At 44.1% G+C, this 22,427-nt stretch overlaps 3 protein-coding genes across 9 annotated transcripts in view; 2 read left to right on the top strand and 1 right to left on the bottom strand.

The window, feature by feature from the left end:
* SEC16A (SEC16 homolog A, endoplasmic reticulum export factor) overlaps positions 1 to 3,407 on the top strand; it is a 31,476-nt gene extending 28,069 nt beyond the window's left edge. For all 4 annotated transcript variants that reach the window (XM_067309333.1, XM_067309331.1, XM_067309330.1 and 1 more), the window contains 2 exons: positions 823 to 897; positions 1,767 to 3,407. In XM_067309333.1, the coding sequence (XP_067165434.1) occupies positions 823 to 897; positions 1,767 to 1,835 (144 nt within the window). In that variant the 3' untranslated portion in view covers positions 1,836 to 3,407. The remainder of the gene's footprint in view (positions 1 to 822; positions 898 to 1,766) is intronic.
* Positions 3,408 to 3,842: 435 nt separating this feature from the next.
* Positions 3,843 to 15,142, top strand: INPP5E (inositol polyphosphate-5-phosphatase E). Of its 4 annotated transcripts, XM_067309372.1 has the most exons (12): positions 3,843 to 3,868; positions 4,394 to 5,463; positions 6,219 to 6,341; positions 7,665 to 7,788; positions 8,625 to 8,722; positions 9,445 to 9,569; positions 9,725 to 9,844; positions 10,228 to 10,335; positions 11,309 to 11,470; positions 11,830 to 11,945; positions 12,458 to 12,594; positions 13,755 to 15,142. In XM_067309372.1, exons 2-12 carry the CDS (start codon positions 4,607 to 4,609, stop codon positions 13,885 to 13,887), a joined length of 2,103 nt encoding a protein of 700 aa, XP_067165473.1. In that variant the 5' UTR covers positions 3,843 to 3,868; positions 4,394 to 4,606; the 3' UTR covers positions 13,888 to 15,142. The 4 variants fall into 4 exon arrangements, with proteins under 4 accessions (XP_067165473.1, XP_067165475.1, XP_067165476.1 ...); XM_067309374.1 differs by lacking the exon at positions 6,219 to 6,341; XM_067309373.1 differs by lacking the exon at positions 3,843 to 3,868 and having other exon boundaries at positions 4,369 to 5,463.
* Positions 15,143 to 15,356: 214 nt separating this feature from the next.
* On the bottom strand, positions 15,357 to 22,369 carry PMPCA (peptidase, mitochondrial processing subunit alpha). The gene is made up of 13 exons (XM_067309351.1): positions 22,355 to 22,369; positions 22,003 to 22,234; positions 21,834 to 21,913; positions 21,351 to 21,433; positions 20,930 to 21,024; positions 20,658 to 20,758; positions 19,989 to 20,252; positions 19,761 to 19,853; positions 19,276 to 19,394; positions 18,705 to 18,795; positions 18,206 to 18,268; positions 17,613 to 17,757; positions 15,357 to 17,252 (listed from the first exon to the last, which is right to left on the bottom strand). Exons 1-13 carry the CDS (start codon positions 22,367 to 22,369, stop codon positions 17,083 to 17,085), a joined length of 1,551 nt encoding a protein of 516 aa, XP_067165452.1. The 3' UTR covers positions 15,357 to 17,082.
* Between the last annotated feature and the right edge of the window lie 58 nt (positions 22,370 to 22,427).

Below are 22,427 nucleotides of genomic sequence, written 5' to 3'. Positions count from 1 at the left end.
TTTTGCATTTGCTCAAATACTTACTAATGCTACTTTCAGCCATTTTCCTCTCTCCTCATTTCACAGAAATAACATTAAAAGTGACTAATGATGCAGTGTTCCTTTTAACACTCAAACAGGGTCTTCAAAGCTTTTTGTATTTATGAGAATGCACGTAATCCAGGCATGCTTTTTGTTATGTTTAAGTTTCTAAGTGAATCACTTAGTAATTGTGATGAGCTCTTTCCTGGGATACCAGAGGTCAGTTGATTATTTTTTTTTTAAACAAGCAAATACAAAGAAAACAACAACAAAAAAACCCAACTGCTGCTGCCAGTTTCAAATCAGCAATGATACCATTGCCTATTTCATCCGCAAAAGCCCCTGTAGGAATTAAAGGAATGCTTCATCTCTGCTGTAAGTTCAAGTACTCTAGGATCACCATAAAGGGGTGACACAAACTCTTGATACTTCATAATAAAGCAAAACTTGGCACAGACTGTTTATTTTGGGGCAAGTCCTAAGGTCTACTAACAAAAGCAGAAGGTACTAATTCAGTGAAATCGCACTGGTGTCTTGTTTTGGTTTTGCATGCCTTGGATTTTCAGAGCTATCTACAGTTTATGCATGCGACATTGTTTTGCCAATTCCTACATTAAGCAAGTAATATTAAGATATGGATGCAAACTGTATCAGCACTTTTTGCAGTTGTTACAATATGCTGCTCTGTACATATTGTTGGCATTACTACTGTGAATATTTTCTTTGTGTGCCTAAGCAAACCAAGTTTGAGAGGCAGTGAAACTCTGCAGTTCCGTAACATTAATATAATCTATTTTCTAGCCTCCCACTGTACCACCTTCAGGGGGACCTTCAGCAGGAACAGTACAATTCTACAATCCTTCTCAATTTGCACAAGTGAGTAAAAGCCTTGTTTCACTTTAAACAAAACTATAGACTTGTTTGCCTTGAGACTTAAGCAAAGTGAAGTGTTGCTTGGGTAAATCACAGTTATGCAGAACCTTCCTGCTTTAACTGATTTCAGTCGACATCTACCCTTGGAAAGTAACTTGGTGTGGCCTTAAATATCAGTACAAATTCTGCTTTTTCTTCTCCCAGCTATCTTTCCATCTCTTAGCGTTTTGAACACACTGTCATTGTTTTCTTTTTTTCTTTTTTCTTGGTTGTCTCTCAGCCCCTACAGCATATTGTTGTTAAAATAATCCAGTCTGTCACCTGGTTTGCCTCCCCGCTTTCCCTGCCTTCATAGCATTTGGGAATTCTGCAAGATAAAGTAATGGAATTAGCAACAGCTACCCTGTGGTCTTTCATCCATTCTTCTCAAACCAAGTGTGCAGAGTTTAAAAAGTAGCATGACACTAGAGGCAATCTCACTGTAGGCTAGGTATCTGCTTTACAGCAATACTTGCCGTGCATAAAACAAGGCTCTTGCTACTATGGAATGAGTTTCTTGTGCTGTGGTAGAACCATAAAAATGAAAATTGTTTAAATGTGTACTGCTGTGAAAATCTGGTGCTTCGACAGACCCCTGAAACATTCACCATCACCTCACAAGCAGAATGTCACCCTTCTTAATTTTTCATGTATTTTGATTTTGTTTTATTAGCTTAATCTGGACTGTTGCATGCAGAATGTTAAACGTGCACATAGACCAGTCTAGTTCCTGTCTATGTTAACAGATCAAAAACTTTCTGCCAACTTTATTTGTATTTTGTCTCCAGTATGACATTTTCAGAGTTTCTTTTATTTCTATTCTCCTTTTTCAGTCTCCTGCAGTCACTGGAAGTTCAAGGCTAGGAAGAATTGGACAGAGAAAGTATCCAACATTGAAATAGAATACAATGGCTTTGTATTCAAATTCACACTCTTGTTCTGATTATACAAAGAACTCTTCAATCTTATGGCACATGCATCAGTACTAGCTTGCAATTGACATGACAGTAATTTAATGATGGGTGTTATTTTTCATGAGTCTCGCTACTCACACCTCATCTACACAAATAATTACCAAACATGAAATATATGTAACTTTTCCTTTTAAAAACTGGCTAGAAATAGCTTTGTTGTGGTAAAGAATAGACATAAGGGAAGAAATAGCTGCTGTCTGTTACAAAAACTATTTGTAAATTGCATAGGCAATTGATTCCTTAAGTTTATTTTAAACCTACTAGTGTGACTTTCAAAGACATAGGTTTCAGGGATTCCTTAATTTCTGAAGGATGCTCCCCTCCCAGTGGGGGACATACATGTCCACATTGTAATATAACACTCTGTGGCCTTAAGAGGACCATGCACAATTTTAATGCTTATAAAACAAGACTTGGTTTGTCAGTGTATGAAGTTCAAGATGTGCTAGTTTGTTTTTTGAAAGGGGGAGGGGGGAAGAGAGGGCCACAGCTCATCCAAATAAATTGACCTATATTGAATGAAAACTGTGACTGTAATCTAATACTAATTTGATCTGGATCTTATCTAGTATGTATGTAGTTTGTGGTTTAGACTACTTGTAAAGCAAATTGTATAGTCTGGAAGAAGCTCTCTGTATAATAGCCAATGCTGTACTATTTGAGTGAGTGTTCTTTTAAGTGCAATATGGTTACTTGCTTTCTCTCAAACTGCTGGCACTACATAATTAAGGTGGTAACAGCTTGGACGTTGTTTAAATTTTTTCCTGTTGGGTGCCAGAATCTGTTCGTAATACTCTGTTCTTGAATTTCCATTACTAAAATAACCAAGGTCTTAAATAGTTAACAGCTGAATTTTGAACATGCTAAAAGTAGGTGGGTTAGACCTCTACCAATGGACTTTAAGAGCTTTAGGTTTAATATAGGAAATCTTGAAAACCATGATATGCAACATTCATATTCACTGAAGAATCTGAATCATCCACAATGAGAGAAAATAAACTTTAAATATTTATTAAATCATAGGCCATATTTTATTTAGAATTTGCCACCAAAACTATTTGATTTTACTTGAATTTCTGCCTATGAGTAGGAATACCATGAATGTGAAATTACCAGTGTTGGCCCCTGTTTGTCTTTTCCTGAACAACGCCACATTTGAGATCTGGATAGCCTTACATATGTTCTGAAAGGTTTATACGTAATTGGAAAAAAAAAAAAGCTATGTGGGGGAATTGGAAACCTGTGCATAATCGTCCATGCTTGATCCCGCCACGGTTGGCAGCAGTCTGTGTGGTTTTCTTTTGTACCTGAGACCTGGACAGACACTTGGCTTCCTCTAGTTCAGCCGCGCTGCTGATTACTTTCTCCTTGCAGTAGAGACTGCCAGACATCCGAACTCGAGAAGGCTTCCTCTGAGCTGGGAGCGGCTATCTTTCCTAAGTGTAAAATTTGACACTGTAAATTCTTAAATAAAATATTTTGCGCTCTGGAGCACTTTCACATTTTGCTACTTCTTGTGGTTATTGCTTTAGCGAGTGATAGGGGGACAAAAAGGAGCCTTTCCTGGGCATTCCTGGAAGAAACGGATTTCGAGGCTGCTGCCGTGTAGGTGTGCTGGACCCCTGGCTTATAAGCGTCTTCGCTGGAATGAGCAAAAGTGGAGTCGGACTAATGTAAGAGAGTTTGGGGGGATTTGGGGGGGGAGGGATCGTGAAGTGTGTTGCAGAGCCGCTGCGCCGCGCCCGGGCTGCTGCGCGCCCTCCGGCCGCCAGGGGGCGCTGCGGGGGGGGGGCGGCGCTGCGGGGGGCGGTGCTGCCGGCGGCGCCTCGCTGCCCGGGCGGGGCGGGGCGGGGCGAGGCGGCCGCCGTTGCTAGGGCCGGGCGGCGCCGGGGCGCCGGGGGCGGCTGCGGCCTGGCGGCGGGGCCGCGCTGCCGCGGGCGGCGGGCGGGAGCACCGCGGAGGTGGGTCGTGTCGCCGGGGGGCGGCGGGGCCCGGCCTGGGCGGGCGGCAGCGGCGGCGTTGTTCTCCCCCCCCCCCCCCCCCATAGCGCCGAGGCGGTTGCTGCACCGCCCTTTCTGTGGAAAATTCGGAAAAAAGCAGCGGCCCGAGCTGAGGCCAGTGGAAATTTCCCGGCCTCTGGCGCCGCGGGCAGCGGGAGGCCGGGCGCAGGGGGCTCGCAGGGCAGCCTGAAAGCCTCGGAAGGACGAGGTGCCATTTACGCGTGGTTTTAGGCTTCCTTTCGCGTTAACGAGCAGTAGGCAGCCGGTTCCTGAGGGAGTCTGTTCCCATCGCCGATGCTTCTAGCAGCTAGACATTCATTTCACTGCTCTGTACTTGGAAAAAAATGGAAGTAACGTTGGTTCTTTCTAACAAGGTTCTGTTGCGGCTTGAATGTTTGCAGTGGGAGGTCCTGGGTAAGGGCCTGAGCTCACCGCGGGTAGCTCCACGCGCTTTTATTCTTCTGTGTTTCTCTTGGGCAAATACAGATGTTCCACCTCTCGCAATTTTGCAAACGGTGCATCTGCGACGACACGCGCCTTCCCTTCGGTCCCGGCTAGAGACTGAACTGCCTTCCAGTGAGATGCCTTTCTGGCTTGTTTGAAGCTCTGCGAGCCTACGGAGCGAGCAAGGGAGAGAAAACGACTCTGCAAGGACCTTCCCGTATGGAGCAGTATCTGTAGGTGGTACCCGGCTAGAGAATGAATACTTTAAATGGATTTTCTCAGCACTCCGGGGCATGTGTTACTCAGAGCACCGAGGGCAGAGCAGTACAGGACCTGCAAGCTAAAAAAGCTGGCAAAGCAGTGGGGATGGGGACTGGTGACAGTGGGGCACTTACTTTTGAAGATCCCCTAAGTGCGGACACCTCCTTAAATGAAACATTAAAGCTTCTGCCAGATGAAGTCAAAACCAACATGAGAATCAAATCCATCACCCCAAGGCCTCCTAGGAAACCCCGGCTGGAGCGCGCGGCCTCTCTGGATGAGAAAAGCTGGAGGAGGTGGAGGCGATTAAGAACGAGTCAGGAAAGCCTGACCGATCCCAACGAGACGAGTTCCTCGAACGGTTCTCTGCAGGACGCGGCCCTCAGCCCTGCCATCAGGGGTAGGGCTGCCCCCTGCGACCAGTGCTGCGAGCAGGATTCCTTGCGCAGTTCACCAGACGCCTCAGAAGCAAGTCCCACGGGGAAGAGCAGAGGCAGCACCGCTGACCTGGGGAAACGAGCCTCTGAGATCTCCAGTGCCTTCGGTGGGCTCCTGCGGGGGAAAGCGTTCTCAGGCAGCAAACCCCGGCTGGCCCAAATAACGCCTACTCGGCCTCTGCCGCCCGTGGAGCTCAATGTGGCCTCTCACGCTCTGAGGACAACTAATAGGATTGACTCAGATTGTATGGATTATCGACATTATTCTCAGCGCAAGCTCGGGAGGGTAAGCAGCAGCTTGAGTGACACCAGGCTCCATGGCAGCGGGATGGTCTATGATAATTGCTCCACAGACTCCATGAAATCTACATTCAGCCTGCTCACTCCCATTCGTGCCAAGGATGTTCGAAACAGGTATGTTCCCCTGCTTCTCCCGGCAGAGACAGTTTGGTATTTGTTACTAGGTAGCCAGCTGCCTGGAGAGTCCTGTTGGTCTGAGGCAGAGGACTTCTGACTAATGAATAAATGACAGAATTGTTCTATGTCATTTAACTTACTGCGAAGACTTCAGTTTTAAACAGTTTGAAAATGAAAAGTTTAGTACAAATACGCTATTTTGTGTTTCCCTTTTTTGCTGTGCATTGCTTTTCATTTAAAAAAAAAACAACTTAGATTGCTGTCAGCTTTCTTGTAAATAGTAAGCTGTTTGGAAAATTAAACGGTAGCTGTGGGTGCTAATGGTTGGGAATAACACTTTTTTTAACCTAAAAGTACATTGGGCTGGAACTGAGGTGTTAACTGGCAGGGGAAAACAAAACAAAACAAAACTTTAGCTTGAAGCTCTTATGCAGTAGTTGCACACATGTGCCTGCCGCCGTCCTGTAGGGTGCTGAGTGTCTTCTGCAAGTGCTGAGCTTGTTTGGCTTCTGACAGGATCGGATCCCATGTTGTGAACTGCCCCAGTGTATCACAGGAGATCCACTGCCCCAGCTGCTCTAGGAATCTCTTGAGGAAGATTGTGATTCCACTCAGATCTGAGTACAGCACTTTCTCCTGCGGTGGTCCTGACCTCCTCCTCTAGCTCTGGTTGCTTATTTGCCTTCATTATTAGTTAAGTTTAAATTATTGATGGGCGGGAACTGACACGGATATTCTCATCTGCTTGCTAGTGAATTGAGTCCTCTTCTTGTAACTGGCTGCAGAAACTCTATTTGTAAAGACCTCCCAGCACACAGCTCAAACGCTCTGCCAGCGTTATTGACAATACCATGGGGCAGGAACCATGTTAAAAGGTAAAGTATGCCAGGTCCTCAGTTAAAAGTTGGGTGTTATAGATGCATAATAACCTGCAAGATATTGAGAGGTAAGTCTGATCATTGATCCAAAAACAGTGGGAGTCAGTGATACAGGAAAAATAATTGAGAGAGAGATAAATTAAGGTGTTACTAACTGGTTTAAAACAAACAAACAAACAAAGATTGTTACTTGTTTGTCAGTGATGAGTTTTCTTGTGCTTTCTTCTGAACAGCTGTTGGAGTCAGATGAGGGGATGGGTAGACCAGTAGATTGCCCAGCATTCCCTGACATCATGCTGTAATCGTTATTTGCAGAGCTTAAGCAAGATTAAAAGCACTTATTCAACCTGCTCTCCTTTTGCCCATACCCCTTGCTTCTGTAAGCAGCGTGTTCTCTGGAGAGGCAGATGGTGTGTGGCAAATCTATCTATTTGGAATGTGAAATGCTTTTAGACCTAAGACTCAAGAAATCTTTTACTTGAAAACTAACTGGACAAGCTGAATTGAAGGAAGAATGTGAGTTTGAATCCTCGATGAGGAGCCCCTTAGTGCCTGGACACGGGGAACGGTGGTGCTGTTTTCATGTTTGAAAGTAAACTGAGCTGCTTCAAGATACTCAAATGTCAAGCCAATCTCTTTACTTTGTGTCTGAGATAAGGGCTAGGGGAATTGAAAGCTTTGGAAGGCTTGTGTCCTCTGATCACATAACCTGTGCGGTATCACTCTGAGTGTCGTACCTGTGTCCTGGCTTTGAAAAGGCCGGTTTGTGACAGTAGTTCTGCTCTCTTGCGTATGAACCATGAATGCTCCATAAGGATTGTTTCTAGCTGAGGAACATTTGGGAGATGTGCACTGAAGACAAGGGCTGAAACAAGGGCTGAAGCAGCCTCTGACTTCATAACCCAGAGGTGTATTACATCCACTTTCAGTCCTAGCTCCTCTGTGCCAAGGGGATAGCCGGGGATTGGGCTGATAGCATTGGCATAAACCAAACATGACTGCTGGGAGTGTGGCAGGTCATGGAGCACTTTTCACAAAAGGTGATCCATCACATCCTGGTGCCTTTGCCAAATTCTTTTTTGAGTTGTCTCATGTTTCCCTGGAAGTCGTTTACATTTTAACTTTGAGTTGATGAAAGTTGTAAAAATTGGTAATGTTCTAAGGAACTTGATGCTAGCAAAACAATATATAGATAATAAATGTTCTTTTCCTGAGCTGAAGGTACGTTCTTGATTAATACAAGATTCAAGTGTTACAAATCAGTATTCCAATAGTCATGCTGTTTGCTTAGTTGCTCTTTTGTGGGTCTTCTGTTTATAGAAGCTACTTGGAAGGCAGCCTTCTGGCAAATGGTGCCTTACTGGGAGCAGAAGAACTTAGCCGATATTTCCCTGATCGGAATATTGGAATTTTTGTGGCTACCTGGAACATGCAGGGTCAGAAGGTATGTGCATCTAAGTCTCTAGAGTTTCCCCATGTTTATTAGGGGGACTGGTGCAATATTTTTTTCTGTTCATGATTACATTCCCTGTCAACCTGAGTTGGTCTTCTTTTTCAAGTCGCACTGCATTACATGTCTCGCCCACGTTCAGCTTCGTGAAAGAGTTGTCATAACGGGATTCCTCAGACATTAGGTACGAAAGCGATGAGAAGCTTACTGGTGCCACTCCAGCTTTTTGTGGCAGCTCTCTAACGCTCCATTGCAGTTAGGGTCATATGAAGATGATTGATGATTTAGTGCTTATGAAGAGAACATGTCTAATAAAGAACATAACCTCCTGCCTAGCAGAGGAATTCAGGATTGCTTCAACCAGGTGATTTAGGAGCTATGCTTGGAAGAACACAAGCAGCCCCTTGGGGCCTTGAATAAATTTGCAGGTGTCCAGCCCCACACAGATCAGACTTTTGTCTGTCCATAGCTACCTTCTTCCACCTATAGCAGCCAATTTCTGCATGAGCCCAAAACGTAACAGAGAGCATCATTCAACTTAAAGTGGATACTAATTATTTTCCTCATTAACAGAACTTGGGTTTGGTCGTTTCTCACTTCCTCTGTTTTTCACATATATTTTCTCTTTTTCTACTTGTGCATAAATTTATTTCCTGTCTCTGTGTCTTCATAATGTTATGACTTAGTAAACTTTTTTTTTTTTTTGAAGCCTGAATTGTTGTCATATGCTGTGAAGCTTGTAGCTTTGCCTGGACTTTTCCTCTACTTCTGTAGTAAATTGTTGCATAATTAATATTGCTAATTTCTTCTCCCCCACCCTTTCTTAACAGGAACTTCCAGTGAATCTGGATGACTTCTTGTTACCAACGGATCCTGACTATGCCCAGGATATGTATGTTATTGGAGTTCAAGAAGGCTGTCCAGACAGGTAGCAACAACAATGTAATGAACTGTCCTCTTTTCTTAGTTAAAAAAAAAAGCTACCAGTTAACTAGTCTGGAAATATTCTTAGTCATATTTTCAATATTCCCAATAAGCCATCCATTCAATAAGTCTGTGAATTCACTGCATAAGAACCAGGGGAAATGGGTTTAGAGGAAAATGTCACAAAATCTGTAAATACAGGGCTTGGTTCTGTTCTCAGTGAAGCTAATAGCAAAGCTCCCATTTGATTTCAGTCAGCATCTCACCATAGATCCGAAACAGAGTTTGCCCGCAGTGAGCTAGCTCTCCAGCAGCCTGTTAGTTAGCAACCTTGCGCTCGTTATCAGCACGTGGCTCCAAAATTTCTAGTCTGTCTGATAGTGACTGACACTAGAAGAGCAAGTTGAAGCCTCATGTCAGTCCTTGCTGTTTTAAGATATCTTCTCACTGGCACATGTTTTTCCTCAGACTTGTAAGCTGCTTGGTGCAGCGACAGTGACACTCTAACTCTCACCAGTGTGCAGATCCTGCTGCCTGAGACACGGGGGGTTACACGTCAGGCTGATCAGCCTTTAACACAGCGTTGCTTTGGCAGGGGAGGTTCTGTTTGTGCTTGCTTGCCTTTCTTCGTCAGAGGGATTGCTGTCTTCTCACCGTGCTCATTTCCCTTCTTGGTTATTGTCTCTGGTCCTGTTCATGTGAACCAGCTGTTGTTCTCTCCTGTAGAAGAGAGTGGGAGATCCGCCTCCAAGAGACGCTAGGCCCCCACTACGTCATGCTCTACTCTGCTGCACACGGAGTGCTCTACATGTCAGTCTTCATTCGAAGGGACCTAATCTGGTTTTGTTCAGGTGTGTGGTCTGGTACGAGCTGGAGAATGGGGAGGTGAAAGGACTGCTGCCATCAGGTGTCTTGTCCTTTTCCCCAGGACTGTCTTTCTCCTGACTTCCCTGCTCCCTGTCTCCAGAGGCTTTTCTGTAACAGCTGCTTCTCTTTCTCCTTGCAGAAGTGGAATACGCCACAGTGACAACTCGAATTGTGTCTCAAATAAAAACCAAGGGAGCTCTGGGGATCTGCTTCACGTTTTTTGGGACCTCCTTTCTCTTCATTACCTCCCACTTCACGTGTGAGACATTTACAAGCTTGGTAGAAATGTCCTGACTGAGGGAGGAGTGGGACTGCTTCACAAGAGCAAAAAGCTGCAGAGGGCTGCAGGAATAAGACAACGCTGAAGTTAAAGCTCAAGGTTGCTGAGCTTAGGATGATTAGAGTGGGGGATTTTTTTGTAGCAAACTTACAAAACAAATACAAAAATGAACTCTGTGCATTTGTGTGCCTTTCTGCTCACTTTCTGTCATTGTCTTTTAGTCCTTATGTTCCCCAGGTCAGGGAATTATGTTTTACATGTGGAAGATGTCTAATATCCTTTGGACATTGCTGTTATAACCAAAAATGGCTATTGAATGAAAACGATGCATCATTGGCAGTATTGGGGTTTCTGTCTTTCAGCTGGGGACAGTAAAGTGAACGAGAGGAAGATGGACTACAGTAAAACCATTCAAGCACTTGCACTTCCCAGGAATGTTCCGGACACAAATCCATATCGATCCAGTTCTAGTAAGCATGAAACCACGGTTGTGTGCGAGTGCAAGTGAACAGAGTTTGCGCTTTGTCTTTTGCCCTACACTAAGGAGAGAGAATGGGTCTGCTTATTTGAGACAATTGGTCTGTAAAGAGACCACAAGTCTTTTTGTGTGAGGATGCCACCCGATTTTTTTTGAGCTGGAGCATATTGCTTTTTGTGAGATTTGAGAGAAAAAGTTGAAATGGAGGAGAAGGGAGGAAACTGAAAATGTGATGTGTTTTCTCTCAGAATGGTAATGAGATAATTTTGAGAGTTTTTTTAAATATTATGGATGTGTTTCAATTTTTTCTAAGTGTTTTCTAGAACTAGTAGAAGTGACTATTTAAAAACTTGCAAGAAGAACATTATTTCAATTTAAATATATGTAAGTTAACATATATATATGTGTGTGTGTATATATATATATATATATATATGAGTTCAACATACTGTTGGCCAAATTTTACTGTTGTCTCTTAATACTCTGTTGTTAACATGACGTCTAGATATATGACTAAGCTGTTTTTCTAGAAAGATGAATTTATTCATCTGCAATATAACATTAGGTTTCTCTGCTTAAACTATTTTTAGGCCATACAGGTAAAGTTTGGTCTGTTTTTCAGACCAAAACTTTATTTTTATTTTCTAATATTTTTCTATTACTGCATTCTGTGATGGTCACAGGCAGAAAACATATATAGTATTTTATCTCTTGGTAGTAAAAAGAAATAATTTATGCCTGTTCCTTAAACATAGCTAGTAGTACTCTCAGTAAGCTATTCATAATATAACTGTTATTTTGAAAGAATTTAGTGAGTTTCATTTTAATGAGCATGTAGCTACATCAGATATTTTAATTGTCCTCAAAACTCAGAAAATCAGGGAAGAAAAGTTGGGGGGGGGGTTGCCTTCAGAATTTTTCAGAATGTTTATTTCTGTACTGACCCTTCCTGCTTGAATTTGCAGGTGATGTCACAACTCGGTTTGATGAAGTATTCTGGTTTGGTGACTTCAACTTCCGACTAAATAAGGATCGTGAGACCGTGGATTCCATCTTGAAGCAGAACCTGGAAAAGGACATGTCCAAGCTACTGGAGTATGACCAGCTTATTAGTGAAATGAGTAGGGGTGAGGGACAGCTGTTTTTCTCCCTAGCCTCCAGGAACAAAGATTTTTAGGGTCACGAATATTTACAGCCAATTTCCCAAAGACCTCCACTGCTTTCTGTTGTTGAGCTCCCTAAAAAATAGAAGTCAGCAGTTGTGAAGTCCAGTGATAGTCAGTAGGAGGAACATCCACATTTTGCTGTGACTGTTGTGTAGTCTCCCAAGTGATTTATTGCTCTTTCTTTCATTTGACTCCTATGTAAACTGGGCTGCAGTTTCTAGCTAGCAATAGTTAAGTAGTGTTAAATAAATGCACAAAGCGTGCCAGGTCCTTGGGAAGGAGGCATTTCTTGCTCATGCTGTTCTCCCCCTCCCCTGCAGGGTCTATTTTCAAAGGATTCCAAGAGGCTGACATTCATTTCTGTCCTTCCTACAAGTTTGACATAGGAAAGGACAGCTATGACACCACTTCCAAACAAAGGACTCCTTCCTACACGGTAAGAGATGATTTCCTAGCAGCATTCGCAGAAAGGCTGTTCAGCCACGTACACACCTCCAAAGGGGATTCCCACCTATGTTAAAAAGTTGTCCTGGATATGCCCCCTGCCACAGTTGGTCTGCGTAAGATACAGTCATGCTGAGAGTTAGTATTGCTCAAGGGCAACATGCATGTGGAGCTGGTTTGGGAGAAAAGATTGTTGAGTGTGTGAGTACAGGGAAACTTTGGCACAGACTGCTAGTCTTACTTTTCCCTGCCTTACAGCCTACTACAGTACATTATCCCCTGTGCTCAGAGCTGGGCACACAACTGTTATTGAGACTATGTGTCCCCTCAGTGAGTTTGGTGAGGACCAGACACACTTTCTTCATGAATTTATCCTTACCAAAGTCACTTAATTCCACTAGGTGGTGTGATAAATGAACACATTTGTCTCTTGTGAACCAGTGCTTCTCTCCCGGGTGAGCAAAGGGAGTTACCGTCAGTTTCCCATCTCTCTCTGCCTCCCAGGATCGAGTTGTGTACCGGAGTCGGCACAAAGATGACATCCATGCTGTCAAGTACTCTTCTTGTCCTGTGATCAAAACTTCAGACCATCGGCCCGTATTTGCCTTGTTCCGTGTGAAAGTGAGGCCTGGCAGAGACAAGTAAGTGCCCTACTTGTGCCATTCTGTGTGACTGCGCATGGCTGCAGTGACCCGGAGGATGTGCTCCTGCTCAGGCTTTGTGCTCTCACAAGAGTCCCTGAGATGGAGTTAATCCCCTGTGGCTCTTTGCAGCCTGTTTTGTGTTTTATACAATATACTGTCAGTGGTCAGAGCAATAAGAGCACTTAAACCATGCAGCTGAGATCCGAAATCCCTGCTGCCAGGTCCCTTAATCCATCTGAGGGAGAAAATTGAAACATTGCAGTTTATTACAAATCTGTGTTTTGTCTGAGATACAGCTCTCGCTGCTTTTCCTGTCGGCATGGACAATTTTCCTCTTCTGTTCCTCTTTCCCCTTTCAGAATCAATTCTGTTTTCCCTTCCCAGTGGTGATTGCATTTCAACATAGCTGTATGTCTGCAGAGTACTTTCAGATCCTCCAGGTGTCTTAATATCCCAACTGTGGGCCGTGATGCTAGTAGAACTCCTTAGAAAAGTTGATTAAGTCACTGAAATTTAATGTCTTTTTTCTGTGAGTAGCATGCTCAAGGAATTCAAGACCCAGGTATCTAGAAAATGGTAATTTCTCAAAGCACCTGATCAGCAGTGCAATTAGAATTGGGATTTTATATTTTGGCTTATGTGTATTAAATACCCATTAAATAGAAGTATTGCAGAGTCGCTGAAGTTGGGCTGCTAGGATTTTCTTCTGGCCTGTGCAGAAGACTAAGGTAAGAACTGCTGAATGTGAACCATTCCAGCCTGATATTTCTGGAGACGGGAAGGTCTGTGAATACACCAAGTTAAGAGTAAGCTAGATTTTAACAGTTTAGTTTCTCAACTAACTGTCACTTGTGTTAAGGCTAAAGACCAATGTCTTTCATGTATATTTCTTATGATTGCAGGCATTTTCATGCTTAAATTGAAGGTACATTTCCATATTACTACCCGTATAGTCTTCCTTAAAATGTACTGTGAAAAACCTTATCTTGTTGCTGTGGAAAAGAACTTTCACCTGTTTTCTCAGAGCAACAACTGAGTGACGCAAGAAGTTAAGAACGACTTTTCTGGCCTTTGTTGTATGGACTAGTTGGGAAGTATAGAGCCAACAAGAAGAATGAATTTGTGCCCTGATGTTATTGCTTGTGTTTATGTTGTAGCATTCCACTTGCTGCGGGACAGTTTGACAGAGAGCTCTATTTAATCGGAATAAAAAGACGGATTACAAGGGAACTTAAGAAACGGGAAGAGCAAAAGGACCAAAAATCCAGCAGCGTGTGTAGCATTTCCTGAGCTGAGAACTCTGCAATGCTGGTGTTAGAGGTGCCCTGAAAGAGGATTTCAGGCCCTGGCAAAGTCTGCAGGGAACTGTTGTCTGGTTAAGCACCTCTGGCAGTAGCTGTGGCTTGTGAAGAATGTCTTAAACCTCACCCTGGATTCATTTGCATGAGCTAATCCATGCAGCTCAAGTGCTTTTGCTGAAGAAAAGGGAGTCAGTTATTTAGGACATCCATACGAACAGACTCAGTTGATTTATTTTTAACCCTATTACCTTTGGAAGCAGCCCAATGCAGTCTCTTTGTTCTAAGATGACTCCATGCAGGGCGTGCAGCCCTTGGAATTGGCATGACTGGGGGCAGATGACAAAATTCTGCAGAAAGGTGAAAACGTTGGTTTGTCTGTTTGATTTGATCTACTTTGTGTTTTTTTCCTTATCTGCAGCCAAATGTATGGTATTCTGTAAAATGCTTAACAGGGACCAGTTAGGGAACTTGAGCAGTTTTGTCTGAGGACAGTGTTCCTGTGTTGGGCTTTTTGGCCCTCTAGAGCAAGACCTGTATGAATGTACTACTGTACATTCTAAGTGTACAAACATTGCCTTTGGTTAATTACTTTTTAGGCCTTCTGTTACTAAGGGGGTGAATAGTAATTTCTCAAACCAGTAAATTTCTTTGGTTGTTGAGACTTCTTGAAACAATCCCTTCCTCAATTCATTTGTCCTCCCCAAGGGTGATAAAATGCTGCCTGGCCTTCAGCAGCAGGACACTGTAGTTGAAAACAGTGTTTTAAGTACAGCTATTATGTAATGCTCCACCAAAGTGATTAAGATATCAAGTGAGTACTAAGGAAGAATCCAGAGAAATTGCAGCAAGTCAGATCAGCTTAATTCCATTCCCTCTGGTTCTGAGTTAAATACCATTTGTTTTTATTTTCCAAATTCAGTAAACTGTGAATAACTTGCTGTTTTTGAAGTAGTGTCATCTTAAACGTAAAGATACTACAGGGACCAGTATGGTGCTGGTAAAATGTAACTACAGTTAATAGTGAAAAACTCTTTATGGGCATAGATTGGATGGATCAGTCATCTTACTACACACAAAACAGAGCAAACTATTTGGGGGAAGTGCTGCTAACTATGCAACCTGTCCAAGACAGAGCTTCTGTTCTGTGGTACAATTATTTACAGCACTGGCCTGGCTGTAGCCATCAGGTATTTGGATTTCCTTTCTTTTTAAAGGAATAAAAATAAATTAATACTGTACCTTAATTGAGAGCCGTCTCTTCTTGCAGGGTTGTGAGAACTCAAGTCCTTTGACTGTGTGATGCATGCTAACCATTTGCATGACAACATGCATCATTTTTCTTCACCTGATGGTGGACAGGTTTCTTTGGGACTGTTGATGAAGTGTATTTCACCTGCCAGTTTAAGAAACCCAGCCAGCAGCAGATGAACTTCAGCACTCTTGCTACTTACTACTTGCTCTAGTCATTTAAAAGTCTCTTTATTTTCTTTACAAACGTACACAACAACTGAATAGGACAGAGGCGTATACAGACTTCCATGCTGTGGGTTCCATAAGAAGCAATGCAACATCTTTTCTTCCAGTTGCATGAGGGAAGTTACAGGGATAAAGCAGACAGTAGCTGCCTCAGTGTTCTGCTCCCACTTTGATTGCTCCTTAAAATACATACCAAGCCAGTGAAATGCTGCAATGCAGCAGTCTACGTTTTTAAGCCTGTATGGTAGGGGATTATGTAAATCAGATCTTATGTCTCCTCTCTTATGGGCCAGTTTCTCCAGTATGTCAAATGTGTTTCACTTACTTAGCTTCACGTCTCTTTCTGTAATGTGACAGCATCCTGTTCTTTCCTAAGAGTCAGTCACTTCAAGGATTATGATCTCTCCATCCTCACTTTGTTGACTCCTAATTTAGCTCCATCTTTGCTGTGAGACTGACAGTTACGTCCTTTGTTTACAAGGCCTTAAGTTCATCTGAATAACAATTTGAAGATGGTAGAGTATGAATTTAAGGTGCAGCAGCAACTCCTTTGGTAACTTCTTGTTTGGATACCAATTCTAGAGTAGAAGCACTTTATTCTTTAGCATAATCCACTTGCAAGTGAAATAATCTAAAGAATAGGATTGCTTTCATTCTAGAATAAATGTCCACATAGAGTTATGCAAACTGTCTCTGTATATGGATTTCCCAGAAACTATTTATGCTCTAGGTCTACTTTCCTTTGAGTTCTTTCTAGCAAAATTATCAAGCTATTTCCAGACATATGATTTCAAAGAGTATTACAGAAGGTAAGTTACACCGATGAAACGATCCATGATTCTTCTAACAAAAAACTAGAATGCAGGAAACCTGTTGCCTAAGTGCACAGGGATAATAACTAATATTTTCCAAATTAATTCTGACCAAATATTTGTCCACCTTAGTAATAGCTATAAATATTCTTTGAATTCACATATGTAAGCCAAACCCTTTAACAGCATTTTCAGTCTTCCTATGCCCACATAAGGCTGCAGGCTCATGGTGTGCGTCACTGAAGGCCAACTGACTTGTTAAACTGAACTTATCTAAATCAATGTTTTAACTAACAAACGTGGTGTAACCATCAGCCTTGTGAAGGAAAGCTAATGTGAACACACTCTGTGCCTTCAGCAGAGCAGTCTAGCCTGAAGCCTCCTGGGGATTAATCCCATCTGGCCCATTGCCAACCATCAGGGCCAAGTGTCTGCCCCGTGAGGGTGCTGTGGCCACGGGGGGGGAGGCGCAGGCTGCGCACATGGGTGCCTCCATACTGGCAGTCCTGCCTATACTGCCAAAAAGGCTGGTCTTGCAATATGGTTAAGTAGTAACACACTTATTCCTCCTCAGATATGTGCTTTCACCTACTGATAAATATTCTGACTTGCTGGGTTCTCCCCAGTGCAAGGAGAAGGCTGCATACAGCCATCTTCTGCCATAAATCTACTCAGAAGGTGAAAAATACTCATCCTGAGCCAGGATGGTTTATAAGCCCACAACATAATGAGCTCTTCACAGTCCAATATTCCAAAACAGTTTTGTTCAGCTGTAGCATAATCCCATGTTGGCACAGTATGCCTGGAAAGGTATGGGGGGGTTTGCAGCAATGTTACAATCCAACAAGTGTTTAAAAAAAGCAAGTCTGTTGTAGACACCTGCAGTAAGCACTGATTTATCGAAAGAGCCGATACATCCGAGGGAGCCGCCCATCCTTACTAGAAAGTGCTGCCTGGATGTGTTCATAGGTGGGCAAATCTGTTAAGTCACCCAGTGCAGCCACAGCTGGTTTGTTACGAAGCATCTTAGTGACCACTCTCTTGATGTCAGCAGATTTCACATCACCTGCGGATGAAAGCCAGAGCTGTTAAAACCACATTTTAAACAGCAAGCAGCAGCTTTGCTATGGTGCTGAGTTAGAGACCTGTGAAAAAAGGTCTTTGACTTTTCTTTTGACTTTAGAAGACCAAGCACTAACTTTGGCCCTTCTCTACCGTGCCTCTGTTTTCTCCTTCCTTCTCTCAGACAAGAGCATTGTGCTAGCTTGCAAGCAGTTGAGCAGGTCAGTTTGAAATAGCCTCTGTGGTATTTATGCCACCCTGCTTTCTAAGGCAATTCATATGTGCTGCAAGAATCGGCTCTAAGTTGCCACCCCCAGAATTGCCTACCGTTCAGTCTAGGCAAGGGAAAGTATTGTTTACTCACTGATAAGCGTGCAGAGCTCATGAGGTAGCTTCCTTGTGTTTGTTGCCAACACTTGCCTTCCCACATCTTCAAAGATAACTGGCCGAGACTCAAGGTTCATCATGAGCATGGATTTCAGTTGCGTCTTTGCTCGCTCAAGTTCTACCTGTGAAGAAACAACAAATACAAATAAATGTTCAAACAAGTGTGACCACTGCTCTCTAATGCAAGATACCATCTCTCCCTGGAAAAAAACAGGGAGGTTGTTTTTAGTGCCACATTCTGCTCCATGAAGGAGATGGATCTGAGCTTTATCCTAGATGTACTGCTTCAGAGAAGGAAAAAAGGCACCGGAACAGTGAACAGGTAGACTTTTCTTAGCACACATCAGACATTAAGAATGAGCAATAGGTCCTTCTTTTGCCTAAAAGATTTGCTATGAAGGGATACCGAGCATTTAAGAACTTTGTAAACACCTTCCTTTTTGTGAATGTGTTGCTAAAATGACTATATTCTTTTACAGATACATGTGAAATACTTCTGTACAAAAATTCATTATTTTAGCAAGTTCAGCTCAAAGACCATCTGCACAGATTGCAAGCTAGGCTGCTAACCTCTCCCACTGCTCCTGCCATTAGAATGAATTCTCTTGTAATGATTTCCACCATCTCTCGAACCTAGGAAAAACAGATATTTGAAAGAAAATTAGAACAATGCTTAATTGTTCTCTTGATGTAGCATAAAGTGTTCAACAGCTAGTATGAGTAGACACTTCTTCCCTTTGGAGATCTAGCCTAGAAGAACTGAATGAATTAGAGAAGAATATTCTGTTGGATTCCCATAGTTTTGCAGTGTTATAAAAACCCCTCCACTGGAGTAAACCAAAAAATTCTTCTAAGGCTACAATTATGCATAAGGGACAGAGTACGTGTACGCTAACTATGTTGCAAAGTGACATGAAATCCCCCAGGTCCGACTGACTTTTCTATATAGACATGTGCCACCATTAATTTATCTCAGAGTATAAAAATTCTTATCGCATTACAATTTGGTAGTAAGCAACACAGTTACTTTTTAAGGACGTCTGTCTTTGAACACAGGAGAGCTACATACCTGTTTTGGATCTGCACTGGCATGAATACACAGGAGACCTGTATCTTCATAACTGTGATGGTAAGAGGTGGCATTATACATCCAGTGGTGCCTGTGAGTACACAAACATACTTATTTAAGCATTATAGAACTAGAAAGCAGCCAGTGAGTCCCCGTAGCCCATTTTCAGGCAAGGCAGCAGGATTCTCAGCAGTGCTTATGGGGATTATCAGTGCCTGCCTCTGACATTTCTGCATGTCTCATCTACTTCCTTCTCTCTACTTGCATCCTTGGAACCAGAAGGAGAAGAATACAGAGCAGAAATACTGGTACCTGCTGCCAGTTTTGCTGATATTCCCTGGTTGAGAGGATGTATTAGACTGGTGGAGGAAGACAGGATTCCTGGTTACTTCTGCCCTGTTATTTTCACCCTCTCAAAATGCTTGCTGACATATTGGTCGCATGTGTTTCAAGCAGAATAAGCTGATATAAAACCTAGGTGTTTTGGCTTTCAAAAGATGAAGCCTCTCATGTGAGCGTGCTATGAGAAAACTGTCTTCCTGCTATCCCATAAACAGAAAGGCAAACAAACCTGTTGAGTACATTGAGATACAGTCGGGTAAACATGCCCTTGCCAGGTCCTCCAGCTGAAAAAGAGCCGCCGCCTCCCATCATCATGTTTAATACTGCAAAGGGAATGAAATCTTCCTCCTGAATTGCAACAAGAAATTCAGTCAACTAATAGCAGAGACCTAACAGGACTCTCAAGGGCCAGGGATCAGTAAAGAAAAAAAAGAAAAAAGAGTCAGGAAAAAAATGCATAAAAGGAGTGTAAAATCAGTGCCTTTATCAAAGATGCATCTGGCTAATGATATGCATGACAGCAAATTCTGGCATTTGTGTCCAGTTTTGCCACATTTCCCAGCTTCCCAAAAAAAACTGTTACGTGAAAAAGCTGCCTGTCTATACTTGCACCATAAGCAGCAAAACAGTGCCAGTGTTTACAGGATGAGATAGTAGTCTGGAATTCTTCAGGCACAAGGCACATGAAACAACAGATTTGGGGTTGATACTTACTAAAAATGAGCAGCTTTCTAGCCCAATCATGATGTGGGTAAGCTCTGGGATGGGAGTAGGGCCCAGGCTCACATCTGACATATCTTTTTCAACCTGTGGGAAGGGAAGACAAATTACTAGGACTGATTTTCACCTCTGTATGCAGCTTGATAAAACCCAGCTTATTAACCTGTTGCCCAAACGATGGCTGCTATGGTCAATTTTGGCTATAGGTATGCAGTCTTTTACCTTGACAATGCCTCCTGTGTACTGAGCCACAGATCCGTCAACGTCCTTGGTCTTTCCGCTACCCCACACTGGCTCTACTCCAAGCAGATATTTCTTGGCACACTCCACTAACTGCTCGTGCTCGATCCCCACCCCGGCCAGCACCATCCTGTCTGGCGTATAGTAGTTGCGCAGGTACGAATGGAGGACTTCCCGGTCAATTTTGTCAGTGTTTTCTACTGGGCAGAACCTGTTCAGTCCAACTGTATTTTCTCTGTAGGCTGCCTAAAAAGAAACAGATACATTAAAGTAACAAATGTTACTTTGCCCCCTCAATCTGAGCCTTTCTTTATATTTCAGAATTATGCCTATCTGACTGAGACACGTAAGAGAGGACAAGCTGAGCAGCATTTCACTTATGTCAGCATAAGTCAACAACATATTGTCACCCATGTCAACAAAGATAAGTTTAGTTAGTTTTAGTTTAGATTAGAAACCTTTCACACGTACAGAATCTAGGATTTCAAAACAAAGGGACAGCAAAACTCTCCTTTCTCCCACTGCAATCTGTTTGAATATCAGAAAAATCTGTTTGCAGGGCAGTCTAAAATAAACCCTGAAGCTGAGGAAGAGAATGCAGCATGTACCATACAGGGTGCTGTGTGCAAGATAGCTTTGTCAGTGTTTTACCGCATGGATCATTTCTGTGAGTAGAGGCTCTGGATCAGGTCTCATATTCAAATCTTCAAGCTCAAATCGTATAGCCATTCGCGTCATCTCAATTTCTTCATCTACGATAAGAGAGAAAGCAAGACATAGCAACCACCACACAAAATATGCAATTGCTAAATGAGAACTCTTAAGCTTCTTGGTGAGCGCAATCTAATGAAGAATTCTGAAATCCACTTAGCAAGTTATGCTTTGGGACTCCTTTTTTGAGACAGAGACTTATGTTCCCAGACCTGATAACCTGGGCCGTAGCACTACATCAGCCAGCAAATTGACCACCGTGTCCAGGCCTTTGGCATCAGCAGAAACGGCATACATTATTGTGTCCCTGCAACACAAGCAGATGGGTTTTGCATTCAGTTCAGAAGTCACATGGCTGAGCAGTCGGCAAACACGCTACAGGGAATCACAGATAAAGCTGCTAGATCACTATTCACTAAGTGCTTTGAACACGAGATAGCGCTGACATTCATCACACCATCAGGTTCACTCCTGTGGCTTCTTAGCAGTTGCCACAAACAGCAGATTTCTTCTACTCAGAAACAGAAAGCGGCTTTTACTCTCACACGCCAGGAAAGCAGGGATTCAGTCATCTCAAACTACTGTCAACGCTGCAACCATTCAGTTAACAGAGTACAGAAAAAACTATCGTACCTCGATGCCTGGCAGTCGCAAATGCCGCCATGCTTTTCCAAGGTGAGGAGAATTTCATCTTTGCTAGCAAATCGAGCTGTGGACTAAGAACAAGAGATCAGCATTACGAATTAGTAAAGTGACAACTGCTCACAATCATTCAGTGGGGCCTAGAACAAGGAATCACACCTTCCGCACACGCAAAGCCTTCTGCGTTTTTTAAGTCAAACGGTTTGCCGAATATTCAGTAAGTTTTGAGGTGAAAGCGTGCCTAACTTTGAGAACACAATTAAAGCTGTAACGATAGCATCACCACCGGCTCAAACAGTTCAAACCTGTGTCGCTGCTGTGAGGAGCAGCCTGCCCTGCACTGCGCTTTCTCGCCTCGTCCCGGTGCCTCGCCCCGGTGCCGTCGCTCGCGCAGAGGCCCCGTTTTGGGGTTGTTTGGTTGTTTTTTTCCCTCCGCGCGGTATTTCGCCAAGGGGCTGTGGAAGCCGCACTTACGGAAAAGGCCAGCTTCTCCAGGAAGTGGGCAATGCCGCTGAGATACTTCGCTTCGTGCCGGGACCCGGAATTCACGAGAACTAGGGCGGAGGAGACAGGGCGTTCAGCGGCGCCGGGCCCGGGGGCCGCGGGCCCGCCCGGGAGCGCGGCGCGGGGCGCCGGTACTCACGGCCCAGCGTGCAGAACTGCCCGAACTTGTTCTGGGAGGCGACGCGCAGCCCGTTCTCCAGCGTCGTCACCCGCGTCTCGAAGCGCTCCCGGCCGCCGGCCGCCGCGAACACGGGCTGGGGAGCGCCGGGCAGCGGCCGCGTCAGCGGCACCCCGCCGCCGCCGCCGCTGCAGCTCCGGCCGCACCTGCGGGCACCGGCAGCTCCATGAGGGGGGCACGGGCAGAGCGGGGCCTCCCTCCCGCCCCCCAGGGCCGTTACCCCCCTCCCGTCCCGTCCCGTCCCCCCCCCCCGGGGCGGGGAGGGCCGCGCTCACCGCCGCGCCGGGCCCCACGCGCCCCGCCGCAGCCACGCCATGGCGGCCGCCATCTTGCCGTCACCCGGCAAGCCTCGCTTCCGCCCGGCGCGGCGGCGGCGGCGGGGGAGG

This window comes from Apteryx mantelli, chromosome 21 (genome assembly GCF_036417845.1).
Source record: "Apteryx mantelli isolate bAptMan1 chromosome 21, bAptMan1.hap1, whole genome shotgun sequence".
In the NCBI taxonomy this organism is placed as follows: domain Eukaryota; kingdom Metazoa; phylum Chordata; class Aves; order Apterygiformes; family Apterygidae; genus Apteryx; species Apteryx mantelli.
The sequence above is the reverse complement of the archived record's forward strand: the minus strand, read 5'-3'. Positions and strand labels throughout refer to the sequence as shown.